Source organism: Callithrix jacchus, chromosome 22 (genome assembly GCF_049354715.1).
Source record: "Callithrix jacchus isolate 240 chromosome 22, calJac240_pri, whole genome shotgun sequence".
In the NCBI taxonomy this organism is placed as follows: domain Eukaryota; kingdom Metazoa; phylum Chordata; class Mammalia; order Primates; family Cebidae; genus Callithrix; species Callithrix jacchus.
This window is the reverse complement of record NC_133523.1, coordinates 39,223,200-39,242,379: the sequence shown is the minus strand read 5'-3', so window position 1 is coordinate 39,242,379 and position 19,180 is coordinate 39,223,200. Positions and strand designations below refer to the sequence as shown.

The 19,180-nt window shown below is 50.4% G+C and overlaps 2 protein-coding genes and 1 non-coding gene across 16 annotated transcripts in view; all 3 read right to left on the bottom strand.

Moving 5' to 3' along the window:
- CLASRP (CLK4 associating serine/arginine rich protein) overlaps positions 1-924 on the bottom strand; it is a 29,278-nt gene extending 28,354 nt beyond the window's left edge. For 8 of the 12 annotated variants that reach the window (XR_004738315.3, XR_013530984.1, XM_078360117.1 and 5 more), the window contains exon 1: positions 861-924. The gene's annotated coding sequence lies outside the window, so the exon portion shown is untranslated. Of the gene's footprint in view, positions 1-162; positions 574-860 lie in introns of those variants that run through there. The other 4 variants (XR_013530983.1, XR_013530985.1, XM_078360118.1 and 1 more) reach the window with 1 other exon arrangement.
- Positions 925-1,411: 487 nt separating this feature from the next.
- RELB (RELB proto-oncogene, NF-kB subunit) overlaps positions 1,412-19,180 on the bottom strand; it is a 38,063-nt gene continuing 20,294 nt past the window's right edge. The window contains exons 6-12 of one of the 3 annotated variants that reach the window (XM_054249661.2): positions 19,008-19,139; positions 13,068-13,172; positions 10,484-10,699; positions 8,185-8,253; positions 7,969-8,046; positions 6,889-7,006; positions 1,412-2,204 (exon numbers count right to left, since the gene is read on the bottom strand). In XM_054249661.2, the coding sequence (XP_054105636.1) occupies positions 2,111-2,204; positions 6,889-7,006; positions 7,969-8,046; positions 8,185-8,253; positions 10,484-10,699; positions 13,068-13,172; positions 19,008-19,139 (812 nt within the window). In that variant the 3' untranslated portion in view covers positions 1,412-2,110. The remainder of the gene's footprint in view (positions 2,205-6,888; positions 7,007-7,968; positions 8,047-8,184; positions 8,254-10,483; positions 10,700-13,067; positions 13,173-19,007; positions 19,140-19,180) is intronic. The other 2 variants (XM_008988229.5, XM_054249662.2) reach the window with 2 other exon arrangements.
- On the bottom strand, positions 12,086-12,191 carry LOC118150327 (U6 spliceosomal RNA). Its single transcript, XR_004738440.1, has one exon. It is a non-coding gene; the product is annotated as a U6 spliceosomal RNA (small nuclear RNA).

The following is a 19,180-nucleotide window of genomic DNA, read 5'->3' as shown; positions in this document are numbered from 1 at the left end:
TCTAACAACTTCCATCTGGCAGCTTGGGCAATCTGAAAAACCCTCAGGTGATTCTGAGGTGAGCATCCCTGGGAAAGGGGTGTCCTAGACTCCACGTGCTGGAGTCAGAGATGGAAGGTTTTGAAACATGAGTAGTGTTTGAAGTAAAGTCAGAAGGCAAACCTTGAGCACCTGAGGCTGGATCTCAAGGGAAAGAGAAGAGCTGAAAAGGCTGCCCCATGCTAGATGAGGAGGATAAGGATGAAGGCAGATAGAAGAAATCGGAGAAAGTCTTTAAGGGAGCAAGTGCAGTTGTAGGAAGGGGGAGGTCGAGGACGGGTGAAGGGTGTGGCGGAAGATGAAGATGCTAGAGGGAGTGGGAACACGGGGAGGGGGTGTTGCAAGGAGACCAGAGTGAAGGTGAGGTCTAAAGAGGGGATCTAGATGTCGTGGTGGAGACAGTATCCAGGGAAAAAGAGGGTAAAGCCTGAGAGAGGCGGAGCTGGCTGGCGGGAGGGCGTGGGCTGAGCTTGGGGGCAGGGCTTGCGGGCGAGGAAGAGATCAAGGGTTTGCACCGGGCTTGTAGATCGCGTCGCGGCCGGAGGATTTGGGCTAGGTTTTTGTTTGTTTTTGTTTTTTTTTTTTGACAAGGGGGCGGGCCTGTGACAGGCTGCTGGGCCGAAAGCCAAGAGAAACGCGGCGACTTCTGGGGCAAGGGCGCGGCCTTCGGCCCGTCAGGCCGAAGGGGGTGAGGAACAAGCCATCTCGGGGCCGGGACGCAGCAGAGGCCTACAGCAGCATGGGGAGAGCCCGAGGAAAGGAAGAAGCTGGGCTGACGCCTGCCCGAAAGCCGGAAGGTCGAGCCCGCCGCCCGCACTCACCGGCTGGTAGCAGCCTCCCACCGCTGCGCTAGCGCGCCGCCCGCACCGGAAACGGAAATGGAATGCTGCGGTAGGAGGAGGGGGCGGAGGTGGACCGCCGCGTAGCGCACTTCCGCCGACGTGAGGGGCGGGTCCTAGAGTCGAGAGGGGCGGAGTCCAGAGGAAGTTGAAGTGGGAGAACGAAGGGTGGAGCTCGGGTATTTTCGCTATTTTTTAAAATTTTGTTTATTTTTTGAGACAGGGCCTCGCATTGCCACCCAGGCTGGAGTGCAGTGGTGCGGTCTGGGCTCACTGCAACTTCCACCTCCCGGGCTTAAGCCATCCTCCTACCTCAGCCTCCGGAGTAGCTGGGCACCACTCAGCCCGGCTAATTTTTGTATTTTTTGTTGAAACTGGGTTTCGTCATGTTGCCCAGGCTGGTCTCAAGCGATCCTCCCGCCTTGCCTCCTAAAGTACTGGGATTACAGGCGTAAGCCCCCAGGCTGAAGGCTTTCTTTGCTGTGTAAAGGACTGGGGCATTTCCCAAGCGCAGAACAGACGAGACCCCCGAGGCTCAAAAACTCATCTTTATTGGAAAGACTCTAACAACCTACCCCACCCCCACCCCTTCAAGTCTGGGGAGGGAGGGCCATGGATCTGCCCCCTCCTCTCATATGTAGTCTTTTCCGAAACCGACTGGAGAAGGTGCCCCCACATGTGGGGGCAGAGGCAGCTGTAACAAGCTAGTGCACGGGAGCATACCCTTTCCGGACTCAGTTTCCTCATCTGTAAAGTGGGCTCAAGGGGAAACCTGTGCAACGGAGCTTCTCGCCAAGGCTGAATATGTCCGCTTCAGAAGCATGAGGAAGACCAACCCAAGGGTGGGCCAAGGGGATGGGGATGCTGGACATTCTGGTTGGGATTGCACAGCTCCTCCACCTCCCTCCCCACCCAGTGCCCCTCCTCTGGCACCACGGGGCTACGTGGCTTCAGGCCCAGGGGACAGGAGGCCGCCCCCAAAGGCTGCCTCACGGTACTGATTGGGGAACATGTTGCTGCCCACTAGGCTGGCGGTGCCTCCGTCCCCGGGGCCCAGGCCCTGGTAGGAGTCCAGTGTCAGCGGCTCAGGGCCGGGGGGCTCCCCAACCACAGCCCCAGCACCCCCACTGCACACAACAGCGCTGGCGTGTGGCGGCGCGGGGGGCAGCAGGTCCAGCATGGTCAAGAGTGGGGGGGCTGTGGGGTCGTAGGCAAAGCCATCGTCCAAGAGGTCAGGCCCACCAGGGGGCTCCAGGCCGGGCAGGGACACGGTGCCAGAGAAGAAGTCTGGGTCTGGCAGCAGGGCTGAAGGCGGGAGGAACGGGCCTATGAGGATGAACAGAGAGAAGTGCAGTGTGACTTAGGGCCAACTTCTGACCAGGCCCTAACTCGAATGCCCCATCCCTGCAAAATGTGGTATCAAGGTGGCCTCTTTTTTTTTTTTGTTTAGATGGACTCTCATTCTGTTGCCCAGGCTGGAGTGCAGTGGCATACTCTTGGCTCAGTGCAACCTCTGCCTCCTCAGTTCAAGTGATTCCCCTGCCTCAGTCTCCCAAATATCTGAAACTGCAGGCAAGTGCCACGCCCGGCTAATTTTTGTCTTTTTAATAGAAGCGGGGTTTCACCATGTTGGCCAGGCTGGTCTCAAACTCCCGACCTCAGGTGATCCACCTGCCTTGGCCTCCCAAAGTACTGGGATTACAGTCGTGAGCCACTGTGCCTGGCCTTAAGGTACCCTCTTAATCCCAAGGAGAATCCATGTGGGACTGTCACCATTCTCAGAGAATAAGTAAATTGAACGCCAAGCATGGTGGTTCATGCCTGTAATCCCAACACAACACAGCAAGATCCTGTCTCTACAAAAAAATATATTTAAAAGTTAGCTGGGTATGGTGGTGCACACCTGTAGTCCCAGCTACCTGGCAGGATGAGGCAGGAGGATCACTTGAGCCCCATTTGAGGCTGCAGTGAATTATGATCCCACCACTGCACTCCAGCCTGACCAACAGAGCAAGACCTTATCTCTAAAAGTAGTGATAATAACAAGTAAACCAAGGCGCCCAGGGAGTGTAACTGGAAAGCTCACAGCTGTTGTGGAGCTAGGGTTGAAGCCATCCACCTACACGGCCATGGAGAGTTTTCCCCAACAGTGAGAAAGGAGAAGACGTTCCAAAGCACCCCAACATAGAGAGACAACCCAAAAAGTAAAAGCTCCAGACCATAGGAGACGCAAGTTGGGAAGTCACAAGTCCCAAAATTGTCAGAAAAAATAAGTGTCATTCTCAGGCATAATGGGGACTTAAGAAAAAATAAAAATCAAATTAAAAAGTTTCATTATAAGAGGGATTCTTGGGCCAGGCATGGTGGCTCACGCCTGTAATCCCAGCACTTTGGGAGGCCGAGGCAGGTGGATCACCTGAGATCAGGAGTTTTTTTTTTGAGACAGAGTCTCGTACTGTCACCCAGGCTGTAGTGTAGTAGCGTGATCTCGACTCACTGCAATCTCCACCTCCTGGGTTCAAGCAATTTGCCTGCCTCAGCATCCCGAGTAGCTGGGACTACTGTGCCACTATGCCCAGCTAATTTTTTTGTATTTTTAGTAGAGATGGGGTTTCACCACATTGGCCAGGATGGTCTCCATCTCCTGACCTCATGATCCGCCCACCTCGGCTTCCCAAAGTGCTGGGATTACAGGCGTGAGCCAGTGTGCCCAGCCAGTATTTTTTTTTTTAAGACAGAGTCTTGCTCTAGAGTGCAGTGGCACAATCTTGGCTCACTGCAATCTCCGCCTTCCAAGTTCAAGCAATTCTCCTGCCTCAGCCTCCCGAGTAACTGAGATTACAGACGCCCACCACAACACCTGGCTAATTTTTGTATTTTTAGTAGAGACAAGGTTTCACCATGTTGGCCAGACTGGTCTTGAACACCTGACTTCAGGTGATCCACCCGCCTCGGCCTCCCAAAGTGCTGGGATTACAGACAGGAGCCACCACGCCCAGACTGTTTTTTGGCATTTTTTTGAGACGGAGTCTCGCTATGTTGCCTGGGCTGGAGTGCAATGGTGTGATCTCAGGTCGCTGCAACCTCTGCGTCCCAAGTTCAAGCAATTCTCCTGCCTCAGCCTCCCAAGTAGCTGGGACTACAGGCGAGTGCCACTACCCCCAGCTAATTTTTGTATTTTTAGTAGAGATGGGGTTTCACCATGTTGGCCAGGATGGTCTCAATCTCTTGACCTCGTGATCTGCCCACCTCAACCTCCCAATGTGTTGGGATTACAGACATGAGCCACCATGCCCAGCCTGGGTTGGATTTTTTTGAGAAAGGGTCTCGCTCTTTTGCCCAGGCTAAAGTGCAGTGGTGTAATCTTGGTTCACTGAAACTTCCACTTTCTGGGTTCAGGTGATTCTCCTGCCTCAGCCTCCCATGTAGCTGGGACTACAGGTGTGCACCGCCACACTTGGCTAATTTTTGTATTTTTATTTTTAGTAGAAACCATGTTTTACCATGTTGGCCAGGGTGATCTCAAACTCCTGGCCTGAAGCAGTCCACCTGTCTTGGCCTCCCAAAATGCTGAGATAGGCATGAGCCACAGCACTCAGTCCCTGTGGACTATTTATGTGAGAAGAGAAATAACGTTCTATCCTGTTGAAGTCCCTGTTATTTTGGGGTTTGTTATATACAGTTAAATGAGGTCATAGACTGGATCAGGTGGCTCACGCCTGTATCCCAGCACTTTGGGAGGCCGAGGCCAGTGGATCACTTAAGGTCAGGAGTTCAGGACCAGCCTGGCCAACATGGTCAAATGCTATCTCTACTACAAATACAAAAATTAGCCTGCACGGTGGCATGCGCCTGTAATCCCAGCTGAGTAGGAGGCTGCGGCAGGAGAATCGCTTGAACTCGGGAGGTGGAGCTGAGATCGCACCATTGCAGTCCAGCCTGGGCAACAGAGCGAGACTCTGTCTCAAACAAAAAAAAATGTGATCATAAAAAATCCAAGTTGATGGGCCGGGCGCAGTGGCTCAAACCTGTAATCCCAGCACTTGGGAGGCCGAGGCGGGTGGATCACGAGGTCAAGAGATCGAGACCATCCTGGTCAACATGGTGAAACCCCATCTCTACTAAAATTAGCTGGACACGGTGGCGCATGCCTGTAATCCCAGCTACTCAGGAGGCTGAGGCAGGAGAATTGCCTGAACCCAGGAGGCAGAGGTTGCGGTGAGCCGAGATCGTGCCATTGCACTCCAGCCTAGGTAACAAGAGGGAAACTCCGTCTAAAAAAAAAAAAAATGCAAGTTCCTAATGGAGAAGCACAGACTGACCAGAAAGTCAAAGAAAAAAAAAAAAGCAGGTTCCTAATGTCTCCTGGACACGAACTCTGCACCAACCACCATGATAAATAACTACGACATCATCTCACTAAGTTCCGGAAAGGACCATAAGAGACAGATCTCCATCTGACAGATGAGTAAACTAAAGCTCACAAAGGTCACACAGCAGCTAAATCATGGGCTCAGAATTCAAACCCAGTCTGATCCCAGAGGCCATACTCCTAACCATTACACTGCATCGCTGTGGCAACATTGCTTCCAAGAGTGAGGGAGGGGTGCTGGGGAAGGTGGATGAATAGGGCACTGGGCTTAGGGAACTGGAGATCAAAGGTTGATGAAGTCGGCGAGGATTGGTGGTTGCTGGGGGTGGCGCTATTGGCAGTGGTTACCAGTTACAGGGGATGGGGTGGAACTTCAAACCTCCAGGGTGGGACTAGGTGGGGGGTCCAAGCTCAGCAGTCCAAGTGGTTGGTAGCTGGCTAGGAGCTGGGTACCCTAGCTTGGGTGTTGGGGGCTATGTTTTTAGAGTTGGTGGTCAATGGGTAGAGAGATTTTTTTCTTTTGAGACAAAGTCTTGCTTTTGTCTCCCAGCTGGAGTGCAATGGCGCGATCTCGGCTCACTGCAACTTCTGCCTCCAGGGTTCAAGCGATTCTCCTACCTCAGACTCCCGAGTAGCTGGGATTACAGGCATGTGCCACCATGCTCAGCTAATTTTGTATTTTTAGTAGAGACGGGGTTTCTCGATGTTGGTCAGGCTAGTCTCAAATTCCGAACCTCAGGTAATCCACCCGCCTCAGCCTCCCAAAGTGTTGGGATTACAGATGTGAGCCACTGTACCCAGCTTTCTTTTCTTTTCTTGTTTCTTTTCCCTTCCCTCCTTTTCTTTTATCTTTTTGATACAGAGTCTTGCTCTGTTGCCTAGGCTAGAGTTCAATGGCAGGATCTCCGCTCAGCACAACCTCCGCCTCCTGGATTCAAGCAATTCTTATGCCTCAGCCTCCTGAGCAGCTGGGACCACAGGCATGGGCCACCACGCCTGGCTAATTTTTGTATCTTTAGTAGAGACAGGGTTCCAGGCTGGTCTCGAACTCCTGGCTAAGAGGTTTTTTCTGATGGCAGCCAGATAGAGTTGAGGGTCATGGGAGTTGGAGGCTGGCATGTGAGTTGAGATGGAGGCAAGGGTAGAACAGGCCAGAGACAGGCTCTGAATCTGAGGTTGACCAGCTCTAACCACCACCCAATTCATCCGCCGTCAACTCTCTGCTACCTGCGCTATATACATCACCACTAATCTACATGGATGCCCAGGGGCCACCTCCCTGCTCCACCACAGACCTGCTACTGTGTGGCCTCAGGCAAGAGACTTCCCCTCTCTGGGCCTCAGTTTCCTCACCAGGAAAACAGGGGAATGACAGCACATACCTCACAGGTTAAGTGAATAAACTCACAGAAAGCACTTAGGTACCTGTCATATAGAACCCATAAGAAGAAATATGTTAAGAGCCAGGTGTGTCTGGGTGCAGTGGCTCACGCCTGTAATCCCAGCACTTTGGGAAGCCAAGGCAGGCAGATCACAAGGTCAGGAGTTTGAAACCAGACTGACCGACATGGTAAAACCCCCATCTCTACTAAAAAATACAAAAAAAAAAAAAAAATTACTGCGCCTGCTGGCACACACCTGTAATCCCGGCTACTTGGAAGACTGAGGTAGGAGAATCGCTTGAACCTGGGAGGCAGCAGCTGCAGTGAGCCAAGATCATACCACTGCATTCCAGCCTGGGCAACAGAGTGAGATTCTGTCTCAAGGAAAAAAAAAGAAGAAGAAGAAATATATTAAGAGCCAGGCACTGTGGCTCGTGCCTGTAATCCCAGCACTTTGGTAGGCTAAGGTGGGAGGATGGCTTGGGCCCAGGAGTTCAAGACCAGCCTGGGCAACCTGGTGAAACCCCATCTCTACAAAAAATACAAAAATTAGCTGAACATGGTGATGCATGCCTGTAGCCCCAGCTACTAAGGAGGCTGAGATGGGAGGATCGCTTAAGCCCAGCAGGTTGAAGCTGCAATGAGCCGTGATTGCACCACTATACTCTCTGAATGACAGAGGAAGACGCAGTATCAAAAAAAAAAAAAAAAAAAAAATAGATTAAATTTTAAAACACCACTGAGATAAGTATGTACTAAGCCTTTTCTTGTCTTTTCTTTTCTTTTTTGAGACAGAGTCTTGCTGTTGTTACCCAGGCTGGAGTGCAATGGCACGATCTCAGCTCACCGCAACCTCCACCTCCTGGGTTCAAGCAATTCTCCTGCCTCAGCCTCCCGAGTAGCTGGGACTACAGGCGCGCATCATCATGCCCAGCTAATTTTTGTATTTTTAGTAGAGATGGGGTTTCACCTTGTTGACCAGGAGGGTCTCGATCTCTTGACTTTGTGATCCACCCTCCTTGGCCTCCCAAAGGGCTGGGATTATAGGCGTGAACCACCACGCCCGGCCCGTACTGAGCCTTTTCAAAGGAGTCCCTGAGGCTCTGAGAGGTACAGCCACTTAAGGAAGGTCACACAGCAAGGTAATAGCCCAGAAGAGATCAGAACATCCATTCTGTCTCCAGAACCCTTGCTTTCCACTCTCTGTTGCTGGCTAAGTGCTGAGTGACTCGCCTTGTGGCTGCTCCTGGAGGGCCTGAAGAGGCCAGAAAAGCAGGGCTGCCACTTACTCTCTGCCCACCCAGGGGACACAGGCTTATATGTAGCCAAGACCCACCTGAGCCGTGGCTGGGTAGGAAATGGTCCAGGAAGGCCGGCTTTTTCTTCCGCCGTTTGCTCTCGATGCCATGGGGGTCTGAGGGAAGGCAGAGATGAGGACCCCTGGACCCCGACGGCCCTTCCTCCCCAGCCTGGGGTGGGACAGGGCAGTGGGGTCAGCCGTCCCCTCCCCAGAACCTGGGGATGGGGGTAGTAAGGGGCAGAGGCCACACACCAGAGCTGTTCAGCTCCCCAAGGACGTCGGGCATCCCCCGTTTCCGCTTCTTGTCCACGCCATAGCTGTCTGTTGAGGAGATACCAGGGACACACAAGAAGTAACCCATTAGTAATAATTAATTCCTTTATTTATTTTTTTATTTTAGAGACAGAGTCTTGCTCTGTTGACCAAGCTGGAGTGCACTGCCACAATCTTGGGTCAATGCAATGTCCCTCTCTCAGGTTCAAGTGATTCTCCTGCCTCAGCTTCCCAAGTAGCTGGGATTATAGGAGTATGCCACCACATCCAGCTAATTTTTGTGTTTTTTTTAGTAGAGATGGTGTTTCACTATATGTCAGCCAGGCTGGACTTGAACTCCTGACCTCAAGTGATCCACCTGCTTTGGCCTCCCAAAGTGTTGGGATTACAGGCACAAGCCACTGAGCCTGGCCTATTTTTTTTTTTTTAATGGAGTCTTGGCCAGGAGCAGTGGCTCACGCCTGCAATCACAGTGCTTTGGGAGGCCAAGGTGGGCAGATCACCTGAGGTCCGGAGTTCGAGATCAGCCTGACCAACATGATAAAACCTGGTCTCTACTAAAAATACAAAAATTAGGCTGGGCGCGGTGACTCACGCCTATAATCCCAGCACTTTGGGAGGCCAAGGAGGGTGGATCACAAGGTCAAGAGATCGAGACCATCCTGGTGAACAAGATGAAACTCCGTCTCTACTAAAAATACAAAAATTAGCTGGGCATGGTGGTGCGCACCTGTAGTCCCAGCTACTTGGGAGGCTGAGGCAGGAGAATTGCTTGAACCCAGAAGGCGGAGGTTGTGGTGAGCCAAGATCGTGCCATTGCACTCCAGTCTGGGTAACAACAGCGAAACTCCGTCTCAAAAAATAAATAAATAAATAAATAAACAAATAAAATAATAAAAATAAAAATACAAAAATTAGCTGGGTATGGTGGCAGGCACCTGTAGTCCAACTACTCGGGAGGCTAAGGTAGGAGAATCACTTGAACTTGGGAGGCAGAGGTTGCAGTGAGCCGAGATCGTGCCTGGGTGACAGAACAAGTCTCTGTCTCCCCGCCAAAAAAATGGTGGAGTCTGGCCCAGACTGGAGTGCAGTGGCATGATCTTAGCTCACCGCAACCTCCACCTCCCGGGTTCAAGTGATTCTCTGTCTCAGCCTCACAACTAGCTGGGATTACTACATGTATGCATCACCACGCCCAGGTAATTTTTGTATTTTTAGTAGAGCCAGGGTTTTGTCATGTTGGCCAGACTGGTCTCGAACTCCTGACCTCAAGTAATCTGCCTGCCTCGGCCTCCCAAAGTGCTGGGGTTACAGGTGTGAGCCACCTCGCCCGGCCTATACACTGGCTTCTCTATTGTTCCTGGAGCACCCCAGACACAAACCAGCCTCAGGATCTTTTTTTTTTTTTTTTTTTGAGACAGAGTTTTGCTGTTGTTACCCAGACTGGAGTGCAATGGCACGATCTCTCCTCACCGCAACCTCCGCCTCCTGGGTTCAAGCAATTCTCCTGCCTCAGCCTCCTGAATAGCTGGGACTACAGGCGCGTGCCACCATGCCCAGCTAATTTTTGTATTTTTAGTAGAGACGGGTTTCATCTCATTGACCAGGATGGTCTAGATCTCTTGACCTCAAGATCCACCCGCCTCAGCCTCCCAAAGCTCTGGGATTAAAGGCGTGAGCCACCATGCCCGGCAGCCTCAGGATCTTTGAACCTGCTGTTCCAGCTGTTTAAAACACTCCCTAGAGAATTTCCCTGTTTAGTCATCCTCCTGCTCTCAGCTCAGCTGTCACCTCCTCCAGGAAGCCTTCCCTGAACCCCACAGCTGGGTCAGGTGCCCACTTTGGGCAATGAAGTCCTTGAGCACTTCATTCCAGTCCTGCCCACTCTGATCATTATTGTGGGGCATCAGGCTGTCCCCCATTCTCAGGACTATATGCCTCAGGAGGACACAGCTAGGGGCTGTGTTGGTCACTACTGTGTCTCTAGCACTACCGAGAAAAGGGTCAGGCGTGTGCAGGATGCTGAAGGGATGAAAGATTAAACACTTTTCAAATGCCAGGGGACAGCTGCTATTATTTCCATTTTGCACAGGAGAATGAGGCTCAGAGAGGCCAAGGCCACACAGCCAGTAAGCAGCAGAGCCGGGATCTGAGCATGGTCTTTGTAGCTCTGAGCCTGCACTCTAGTTTCAGCCTCCTTCCCATCCCCACTGAGGTCACCCCAAGGCTGAAGACCTAGTCTCCGAGGTGGTGGGTCACCCTGGATCACTGTAGTTACCATGGTCCCGAGGCAGGTACGTGAAAGGCAATGGCTCGCTGCAGACCCCATCGGTGAGCCGCTGCAGGAAGACATTGACTGTCACTGGCTCGACAATCTCCAGGTCCTCGTAGGGCGGCGTCTTGAACACAATGGCAATCTGGCGGTGCACATCGGCCTGGGAGAAATCAGCCCGACCTTCCCAGGAGGCCGTGCTGAACACCACTGATATGTCCTCTGGCAGGAAATGGGAGACACCAGCTAAGCCAGGACATCTGGGCCACTGCTCTCCCAATCTGCTCAGCCTCCCCCAAAATCAAGACTAATATTCCTTTTTTTTTTTTTTTTTTCTGATACAGAGTTTTGTTCTTGCCTAGGCTAGAGTGCAATGGCACAACCTCGGGTCAAGGAAACATTCACCTCCCGGGTTCAAGCGATTCTCCTGCCTCAGTCCCCGGACTAGCTGGGATTACAGTGCATGCTATCATGCCTGGATAATTTTTGTATTTTTAGTAGAGACAGGGTTTCACCATGTTGGCCAGGCTGGTCTCAAACTCCTGACCTCAGGTGATCTGCCTGCCTTGGCCTCCAAAAGTACTGGGATTGCAGGTGTGAGCCACTGCACCCGGCCTTCTTCTTCATTTTTTTTTTTTTTAGACAAGGTCTCGCTCTGTTACCTTGGCTAGACTGCAATGGCATGATCTTGGCTCACTGCAACCTCCGCCTCTGGGGCTTGAGATCTTCCTACCTCAGCCTCCCAAGTAGGACTACAGGCATTCACCACTGCAGCCAGCTAATTTTTTGTGTGTTTTTTATAAAGAAGGAGTTTTGCCATGTTGCCCAGGCTGGAATCAAACCACTTTGGCCTCGCAAAGTGCTGGGATTACAGGCATGAGCCACTGTGGCTGGCCTCTACTATTCCTAAAAATAAAACTAATCACCAGGCACAGTTGGGAGGCCGAGGCCAGTGGATCACTTGAGATCAGGAGTTTGAGACCAGCCTGACCAACATAGTGAAACCCTCTCTCTACTAAAAATACAAAATTAGCTGGCCGTGGTAGCACACGCCTGTAATCCCAGCTACTTGGGAGGCTCAGGCAGGAGAATTGCCTGAACGAAGGAGGTGGAGGTTTCGGTGAGCCGAGATCGCGCCATTGCACTCCAGCCTGGGTAACAAGAGCGAAACTCCATCTCAAAAAAAAAAAAAGAGGCAGGGGGAAACCGAGGCTTAAAGTATTGAGACTTCACACAGCTGGTAGCCGAAGCGTCAGGATTCGTGATGCTTCTCTCCCTGCTGTTGATTTTCCTTGTCTTACTGCATTGCCTGTCATCACAGTGACTCCAGGTACTGAGGCTTTGTATGTGTCAGATACACACAGATTGCCCCTAAGTCACACAACAACCCTATGAAGAAGGTACCATTAGGTACCCTATTATATAAAGAAGAAAACAAAGGCACAGAGAGGTGAAGTGCCTTGTCCAAGGTCACACAGCCAGCAAGTGTTAAAGCCAAGATGGGAACCCAGGAAGGCTAGAACTCTTCACTCTAACTCTGTTATAGCCTAAGGAAGTTACTAGATATCTCTGAAACCAGGTCCTTTACTTTAGTGTATTTATTTATTTTTAAATATGGAACGTTCACGAATTTGTGTGTCATCCTTGCGCAGGGGCCATGCTAATCTTCTCTGTATTGTTCCAATTTTAGTATATGTGCTGCTGAAGCGGGCACTATTTTATTTATTTTTTGAGAGGGAGTCCCACTCTGTCATCCAGGCTGGAGTGCAGTGGCTCGATCTCGGCTCACTGCAACCTCGGCCTCCCAGGTTCAAGCAATTCTCCTGCTTCAGCCTCCCGAGTAGCTGGGATTATAGATGTGTGCCACCACACCTAGCTAATTTTTGTGTTTTTTAGTAGAGATGGGGTTTCACCATGTTGGCAAGGCTGGTCTCAAACTCCCGACCTCAGGTGATCCGCCTGCCTCAGCCTCCCAAAGTGCTGGGGTTACAGGCATGAGCCATCACGCCTAGCCAATTTTTGTATTTTTAGTAGATATGGTGTTTCACCATGTTACCCAGACTGGTCTCCAACCTGAGCTCAAGTGATCTGCCCGCCTCAGCCTCCCAAAGGGCTGAGATTACAGGCATGAGCCACCGCACCTGAGCTGCTTTTGAGGAAGGGACATTTGAACAGATGTGAGTGAAGTGGAGATGCTTCTCCTGTCCTCTGTTTTCTCCTGTCCTCTGTTTGCTTTACACATAGCCCTTATCACAAGCATCATAAACCGTTTATTTACGCAATTCCACCCTTAACCTCACAGTCCTCTGGACATGTCATGAGCTCTATGATGGCACCGCCTAGCATGCAGCATGGGCCACCACAGATGAGCCTCCATCTTCCTACACAGACGGGTGAGCAGGCCCCTCAGGGAATGAATGAACCCATCAGCTGGGTCTGTTTGACTGCAAAGACAGCGTTCTGGACCCTTGCTCTCTGGTACTTTGGTTAACCTGCTCTTTCTCATCCTTTCACCCTCCCAGGCTCCCTGGCTACCACTCCAAGCTGCCAGACCCCACTCTGCCCCAGCTTGCTGCCCCAGGCCCCTCACCTTTCTGGACCTTGTCACATAGCAGGTAGAGCTCCTCGCCACCCGTGCACGGTCCGCTCTCCTTGTTGATTCGGCAAATCCGCAGCTCTGATGTGTTTGTGGATTCTGGGAAGGGGCAAAAGAAAGAGGTGTATAAAAAAAAACCCCGAGGCTGGGCGTGGTGGCTCACGCCTGTAATCCAAGCACTTTGGGAGGCTAAGGCCGGTGGATCATGAGGTCAGGAGTTCCAGACCAGCCTGACCAATATGGTGAAACCCTGTCTCTACTAAAAATACAAAAATTAGGCCAGGCGTGGTGGCTCATGCCTGTAATCTCAGCACTTTGGAAGGGCCGAGGCAGGTGGATCACCTGAGGTCTGGAGTTAAAGACCAGCCTGACCAGCATGGAGAAACCCTGTCTTTACTAAAAATACAAAATTAGCTGGGAATGGTAGTGCATGCCTATAATCCCAGCTACTCGGGAGGCTGAGGCAGGAGAATCACTTGAACCCGGGAGGAGAAGGTTGTGGTGAGCCGAGATTGCATCATTGCACTCTAGCTTGGGCAACAAGAGGGAAATTCCATCTCAAAAAAAAAAAATTAGCCTGGCGTGGTGGCATGTGCCTGTAATCCCAGCTACTCAGGAGGCTGAGGCAGGAGAATTGCTTAACCTGGGAGGCAGAGGTTGCAGTGAGCCAAGATCCCACCACTGCACTCCAGCCTGGGTGACAGAGCAAGACTCTCTCTCAAAAAAAAAAAAAACCCAAGAATTCAGTCACCACCAAACCCTTCCTGGGCACCAAATGGGTGCCATCCCAGGGGCCTTGGAGAGGTGGGGAATCGAGAAGGCAGGGCATCTGATCTTCCTGGAACCACAGTCCAGGTGGAGAAAGAAGTCACTCAGACAGGAGGTGTTAATTAACAGACAATTGCCAGCCCTCACTGACGTCCTGTGAGTGTTTGTCCAAAAGGAAAATCCTCTGCCAGGCATGGTGGCTCACACTGGCAATCATGGCACTTTGGGAGGCAGAGGCAGGTGGATCACCTGAGGCCAGGAGTTGGAGACCAGCCTAATGAACATAGTGAAACGCTGTCTCTACTAAAAATACAAAAATTGGGCCAGGTGCAGTGGCTCATGCCTGTAATCCCAGCACTTTGGGAGGCTGAGGAGGGTGTATCATGAGATCAGGAGTTCCAGACCAGCCTAGCCAAGATGATGAAACCTCATCTCTACTAAAAATACAAAAATTAGCTGGGCGCGGTGGCAGGCGCCTGTAATCCCAGCTACTTGGGAGGCTGAAACAGGAGAATTTCTTGAACTCGGGAGGTGGAGGTTGCAGTGAGCTGAGATTGTGCCACTGCATTCTAGCCTGGGCAACAGAATAAGACTCCGTCTCAAAAAGAAATAAAAAATTACAAAAATTAGTCAATCATGGTCCCAGCTACTCAGAAGGCTGAGGCAGGAAAATGGCTTAAACCCAGGAGGTGGAGGTTGCAGTGAGTTGAGACCGCGCCACTGCTCTCCACTGTGGGCAACAGAGGAAGACTGTCTCATAAACAAAAAAAAACAAAAGAAGATCCTTTGCTAGGTCAGGTAGCTCACACCTGTAACGGCAGCACTATGAGGGGCCTAGGCAGGAAGATCACGTGAGGCCAGGATTTCCAGACCAGCCGGGGCAACATAGCAAGAGGCTGTCTTTCTCAAAGTAGAAAAAAGAATTATCCAGGCCTGGTGGCCACACCTGTAATGCCAGCACTTAAGAGACCAAGGAGGGAGGATTGCTCGAGCCCAGGATTTCCAGACCAGCCGGGACAATATAGTGAGACCCTAGCACTACAAAAAATATATATATAATATTTTTTGTATATTATATATATACATTTTTTTATTTATATATTTATTTATATATATTTTTTTGTATATTATATATATACAAAATATGTATATTATATAAAATAGATATCATTTATTATATATATTATAAATGATATATATAATATAAATGATATATGATATATAATATCTAAATGATATATAAAATATATATTATATATCACTTAGAATTATATTATCATAATATAATGATATATATATTTATATGTATAATATATAAAAATATTATATATATTATAAATGATATATATAATATATTTTTTTTTTTGTGTGACGGAGTCTTGATCTGTCACCCTGGCTGGAGTGCAGTGCCTGGATCTTAGCTCACTGCAACCTCCACTTCCCAGGTTGGAGCCATTCTCCTGCCTCAGCCTCCCAACGTGCTGGGATTACAGGCATGAGCCACTTGGGAGGCTGAACTGGGAGGATCACTTGCGCACAGGAGTTCAGGCTGCATGAGCCGTGACTATACCTCTGAATGACTGCCTAGGCAACAGAGTGAGACCCTATCTCTAAAAAAATAATAACAAACAATTTTTTTATAAATATTTTACCAAAAAAAATTTTTTTTACATTTTTTTTTTTTGAGACGGAGTTTCACTCTTGTCGCCCAGGCTGGAGTGCGATGGCACAATCTTAACTCACCACAACCTCCGCCTCCTGGGTTCAAGCAATTCTCCTGCCTCAGCCACCGGAGTAGCTGGGATTACAGGCATGTGCATTCAGGCCTGGCTAATTTTTTGTATATTTAGTAGAGAGGAGGTTTCACCATGTTGGTCAGGATGGTCTCGAACTCTTGACCTCGTGATCCGCCCTCCTCGGCCTCCCAAAGCACTGGGATTACAGGCATGAGCCACTGTGCCCAGCCTGAAAGAAATTTGTTAAGGGAGACCCTTAGACCTCAGGGAGAGTTGATGGGGTCTTGGGTCAGAGAAGCTTCCTTGAGGAGAGTTTGATAGACTGTAATCTTGTAGTGGACACCTGTTGTTTTGCCCATATAGTAATCCTGGCCCCTCTTCTGTTAACAGCCCCCAAGTTTCCCTGAAGACACCACCCCTCCTCATCTTAGTAACTGGCACTGGGCAGGGCAGAGCCCAATACCTTAGCTCAGCAGTAAGTGATCACGTGCCCCAGATCTGGCCAACCAGAGCAGTGCATCCCTCTGGCCATAGCTGATTGGTCAGAAAAGAGCAAATGACCAAAACCAGGCCAATGAGAGACAGACCTGATAATTTAACTAAAGATATTAGGTAAGAGAAGCTAAAAGAAGCTTTGGGAATTGGGGAGAGGTGCCAGGTGGGTAGGATATAAGCCTGGAGTTATACACAGGCAGGAGAGGGACCTGCCAAGGACTCTAAGATGGAGGAAGAACAGCTGAGAGACAGAAAGAGACAGATCCCTAATGACATCACTGAGGTCCTGGATGCAGCCAGACCTGAAGCACTTCTGCAGTTTTCTCCTTAATAGAACAAATTCTTCTTTTCTTCCCACTTAAGCCTAAGTTGGGATTCTATCACTTGCATGCATGAATGCCCTGACTGAATCAATATCCCATTTTGATGCTTACAGTAGTCACTATAGGTTGGCTAAAACCTACCAGTTATTCCCTGTCCCCTCCTCTATGCCTGTACCCCCTATAGAGGTTGAAAAATCTAAGCACGTGCTTTCCCAGATCACCCTGCAACTAGGAGTGGCCATGGGACCAAGCTCCGGCCACGGAGAAGTAAGCGGAAGTCCACCAGGGTGACCTGTGGAACATAATGCATTCTCTCAAAAAGGGAGGGAGATTATTACTCATGCTGCCTCTCCCCTTGGGCTGCCTGGTACAGCTGTACAGGCTGTTTATTCTACAACACTAGAAGATACTATTTGGGTTTTGGGGTTTTTTTCTTTTTTTTGAGATAGAGTCTCACTCTGTCACCCAGGCTGGAGTGCAGTGGTGCGATCTCGCATCACTGCAACCTCCTCCTCCTGGGCAGCTCAGATTACTGGCGTGTGCCACCATGCCCAACTAATTTTTCCAGAGAGACAGGATTTCACCATGGTGGCCAGGGTGGTCTCCTGATCTCAAGTGATCAACCTACCTTAGCCTCCTAAAGGGCTGGGATTAAAGTCCCGCTCTGTTGCCCAGGCTGGAGCGCAATGGCATGATCAGCTCACTGCAGCCTCATCCTTCCAGGCTGTAGCAATCTTCCCACCTCAGCCTCCCAGGCAGCTGGGACTACAGGTGCATGCCACCATGCCCAGCTAATTTTTTTTCTGTGGGTAACCCCCCATCTGGGTACCAAGGAAGGAGAGCTAAGCAGATCCCCGGCACAATTAGTGCCTGAAAAATAACTTAGTTTATAGTGTCACTACTCAGTTATTTCCCTATATATATAATTATATCTTAGTTCATAGTCGGAGGAATGCCTAGAGCAGACACGGTACAGAGCATGAATTAAGGAATAAGCAGCTACAGTCAGAGGAACATCTAGAGCAGACATGGTGCAGAGCATGATTTAAGGGGAAAAAGTTATACCAGGACAAGGATTTGCGGCCCAGGAGCAGCATTCAGTAGATAAAGATACCCTCTGTATGGCAGGCTTGGAGCAAGAGTCCCTCCTCCTGAAGAAGAGTTGCAGTACCTTGCATCCAGTTCTTGCGGAAAGCTGGCCTCAGCTTAGCAAGCCTGCACGCGTCTGACGGCTTAAAACCCCTCTTGGTGACTGTATAACCTGTCAGATCTCTAGCTACTGTGCTGGCTCAAAGCACCGTCCTGTAGAAATCATTGGAAGCGGGCCGGGCGCGATGGCTCACGCCTATAATCCCAGCACTTTGGGAGGCCGGGGCAGGTGGATCACAAGATCAAGAGATCGAGACCATCCTGGCCAACATGGTGAAACCCCGTCTCTACTAAAAATACAAAAATTAGCTGGGCATAGTGGTGCACGCCTGTAGTCCCAGCTACTCGGGAGGCTGAGGCAGGAGAATTGCTTGAACCCAGAAGGCGGAGGTTGCGGTGAGCCGAGATCGTGCCATTGCACTCCAGTCTGGGTAACAACAGCGAAACTCCGTCTCAAAAAAATAAAGAAAGAAAGAAAGAAAGAAAGAAAAAAGAAAAATCATTGGAAGCTGCCACCAGGTGGCGGTAGACCCTGTCAGCTCTGTTGCTGCTTTGCTGACTCAAAGCATCCTCTAATAGAATTCCTTAGAAATGGCCTGCCCGTGGATAAGAGATGGTGGACACTGCACCCTCTTCACTGTGCAAGGCTCACCTCCTTGCCTCGGGGACCAATAGGGGTGGACCCTTTGCTCATCGCACATGTGATTATCTTGACCCTATCACTGTTCTTAAAATGACCTCACTCACTACCTAACCTACACCCAAAAAATACAGAGGCTCCTGGACGTTCAGGGCCTTGCCTGTCTGTGTTTATAGGTGGCGTGCCCCACTCCCACCCCCGAGCCCAGCTGCGCTTTTTTTTTTGTCCTTCTGTGTCCTCTATAATTCTCAGATCCGGTACCTCAGCACAGCAATAGGGGACACCCCACAACCCTGTAGGGCTTGACCCTACATTTTTCAAAACGAGTCTAACTCTGTTGCCCAGGTTGGAGCACAGTGGCACAATCTCAGCTCACTGCAACCTCCGCCTCTCGGGTTCAAACAATTCTCCTGCCTCAGCCTCCTGAGTTGCTAGGATTACAGTCACCTGCCACGATGCCCAGCTAATTTTTTTATTTTTAATAGAGACGGGGTTTTCCTATGTTGTCCAGGCTGGTCTCAAACTCCTGACCTCTCAGGTGACCCGCCTGCCTCAGCCTCCCAAAGTGGTGGGATTACAGGCATGAGCTACCACACCCGGCCACCCAGCTAATTTTTAAATTTTTTATTGAGAACAGTTTTGCCAAGTTGCCCAGGCTGGTCTTGAACTCCTGGGCTCAAGCAATCCTGCCACCTCAACCTCCCAAAGTGCTGGGATTACAGGCATGAGCCACCGCACCTGAGCTGCTCATGCCACCGTAAGCAGGACATTCTCATGCCCATAGCCCAGGACAATCCTGATGGCCACAGTGCTCTCAACTCACTCTTATCGTAGACCGGCTCGGAAAGCACAGGGTCCATGCGGCACATCTGTCCCTGCTGGTCCCGATATGAGGCCTGGAAGCAGATCCTCACCACATTCATGTCTACTTCCTGATGGTTCTTCAGGGACCCAGCTGTGGGGGGGAGATATGGGGAGGCTGAGGGTGGGAGGTGG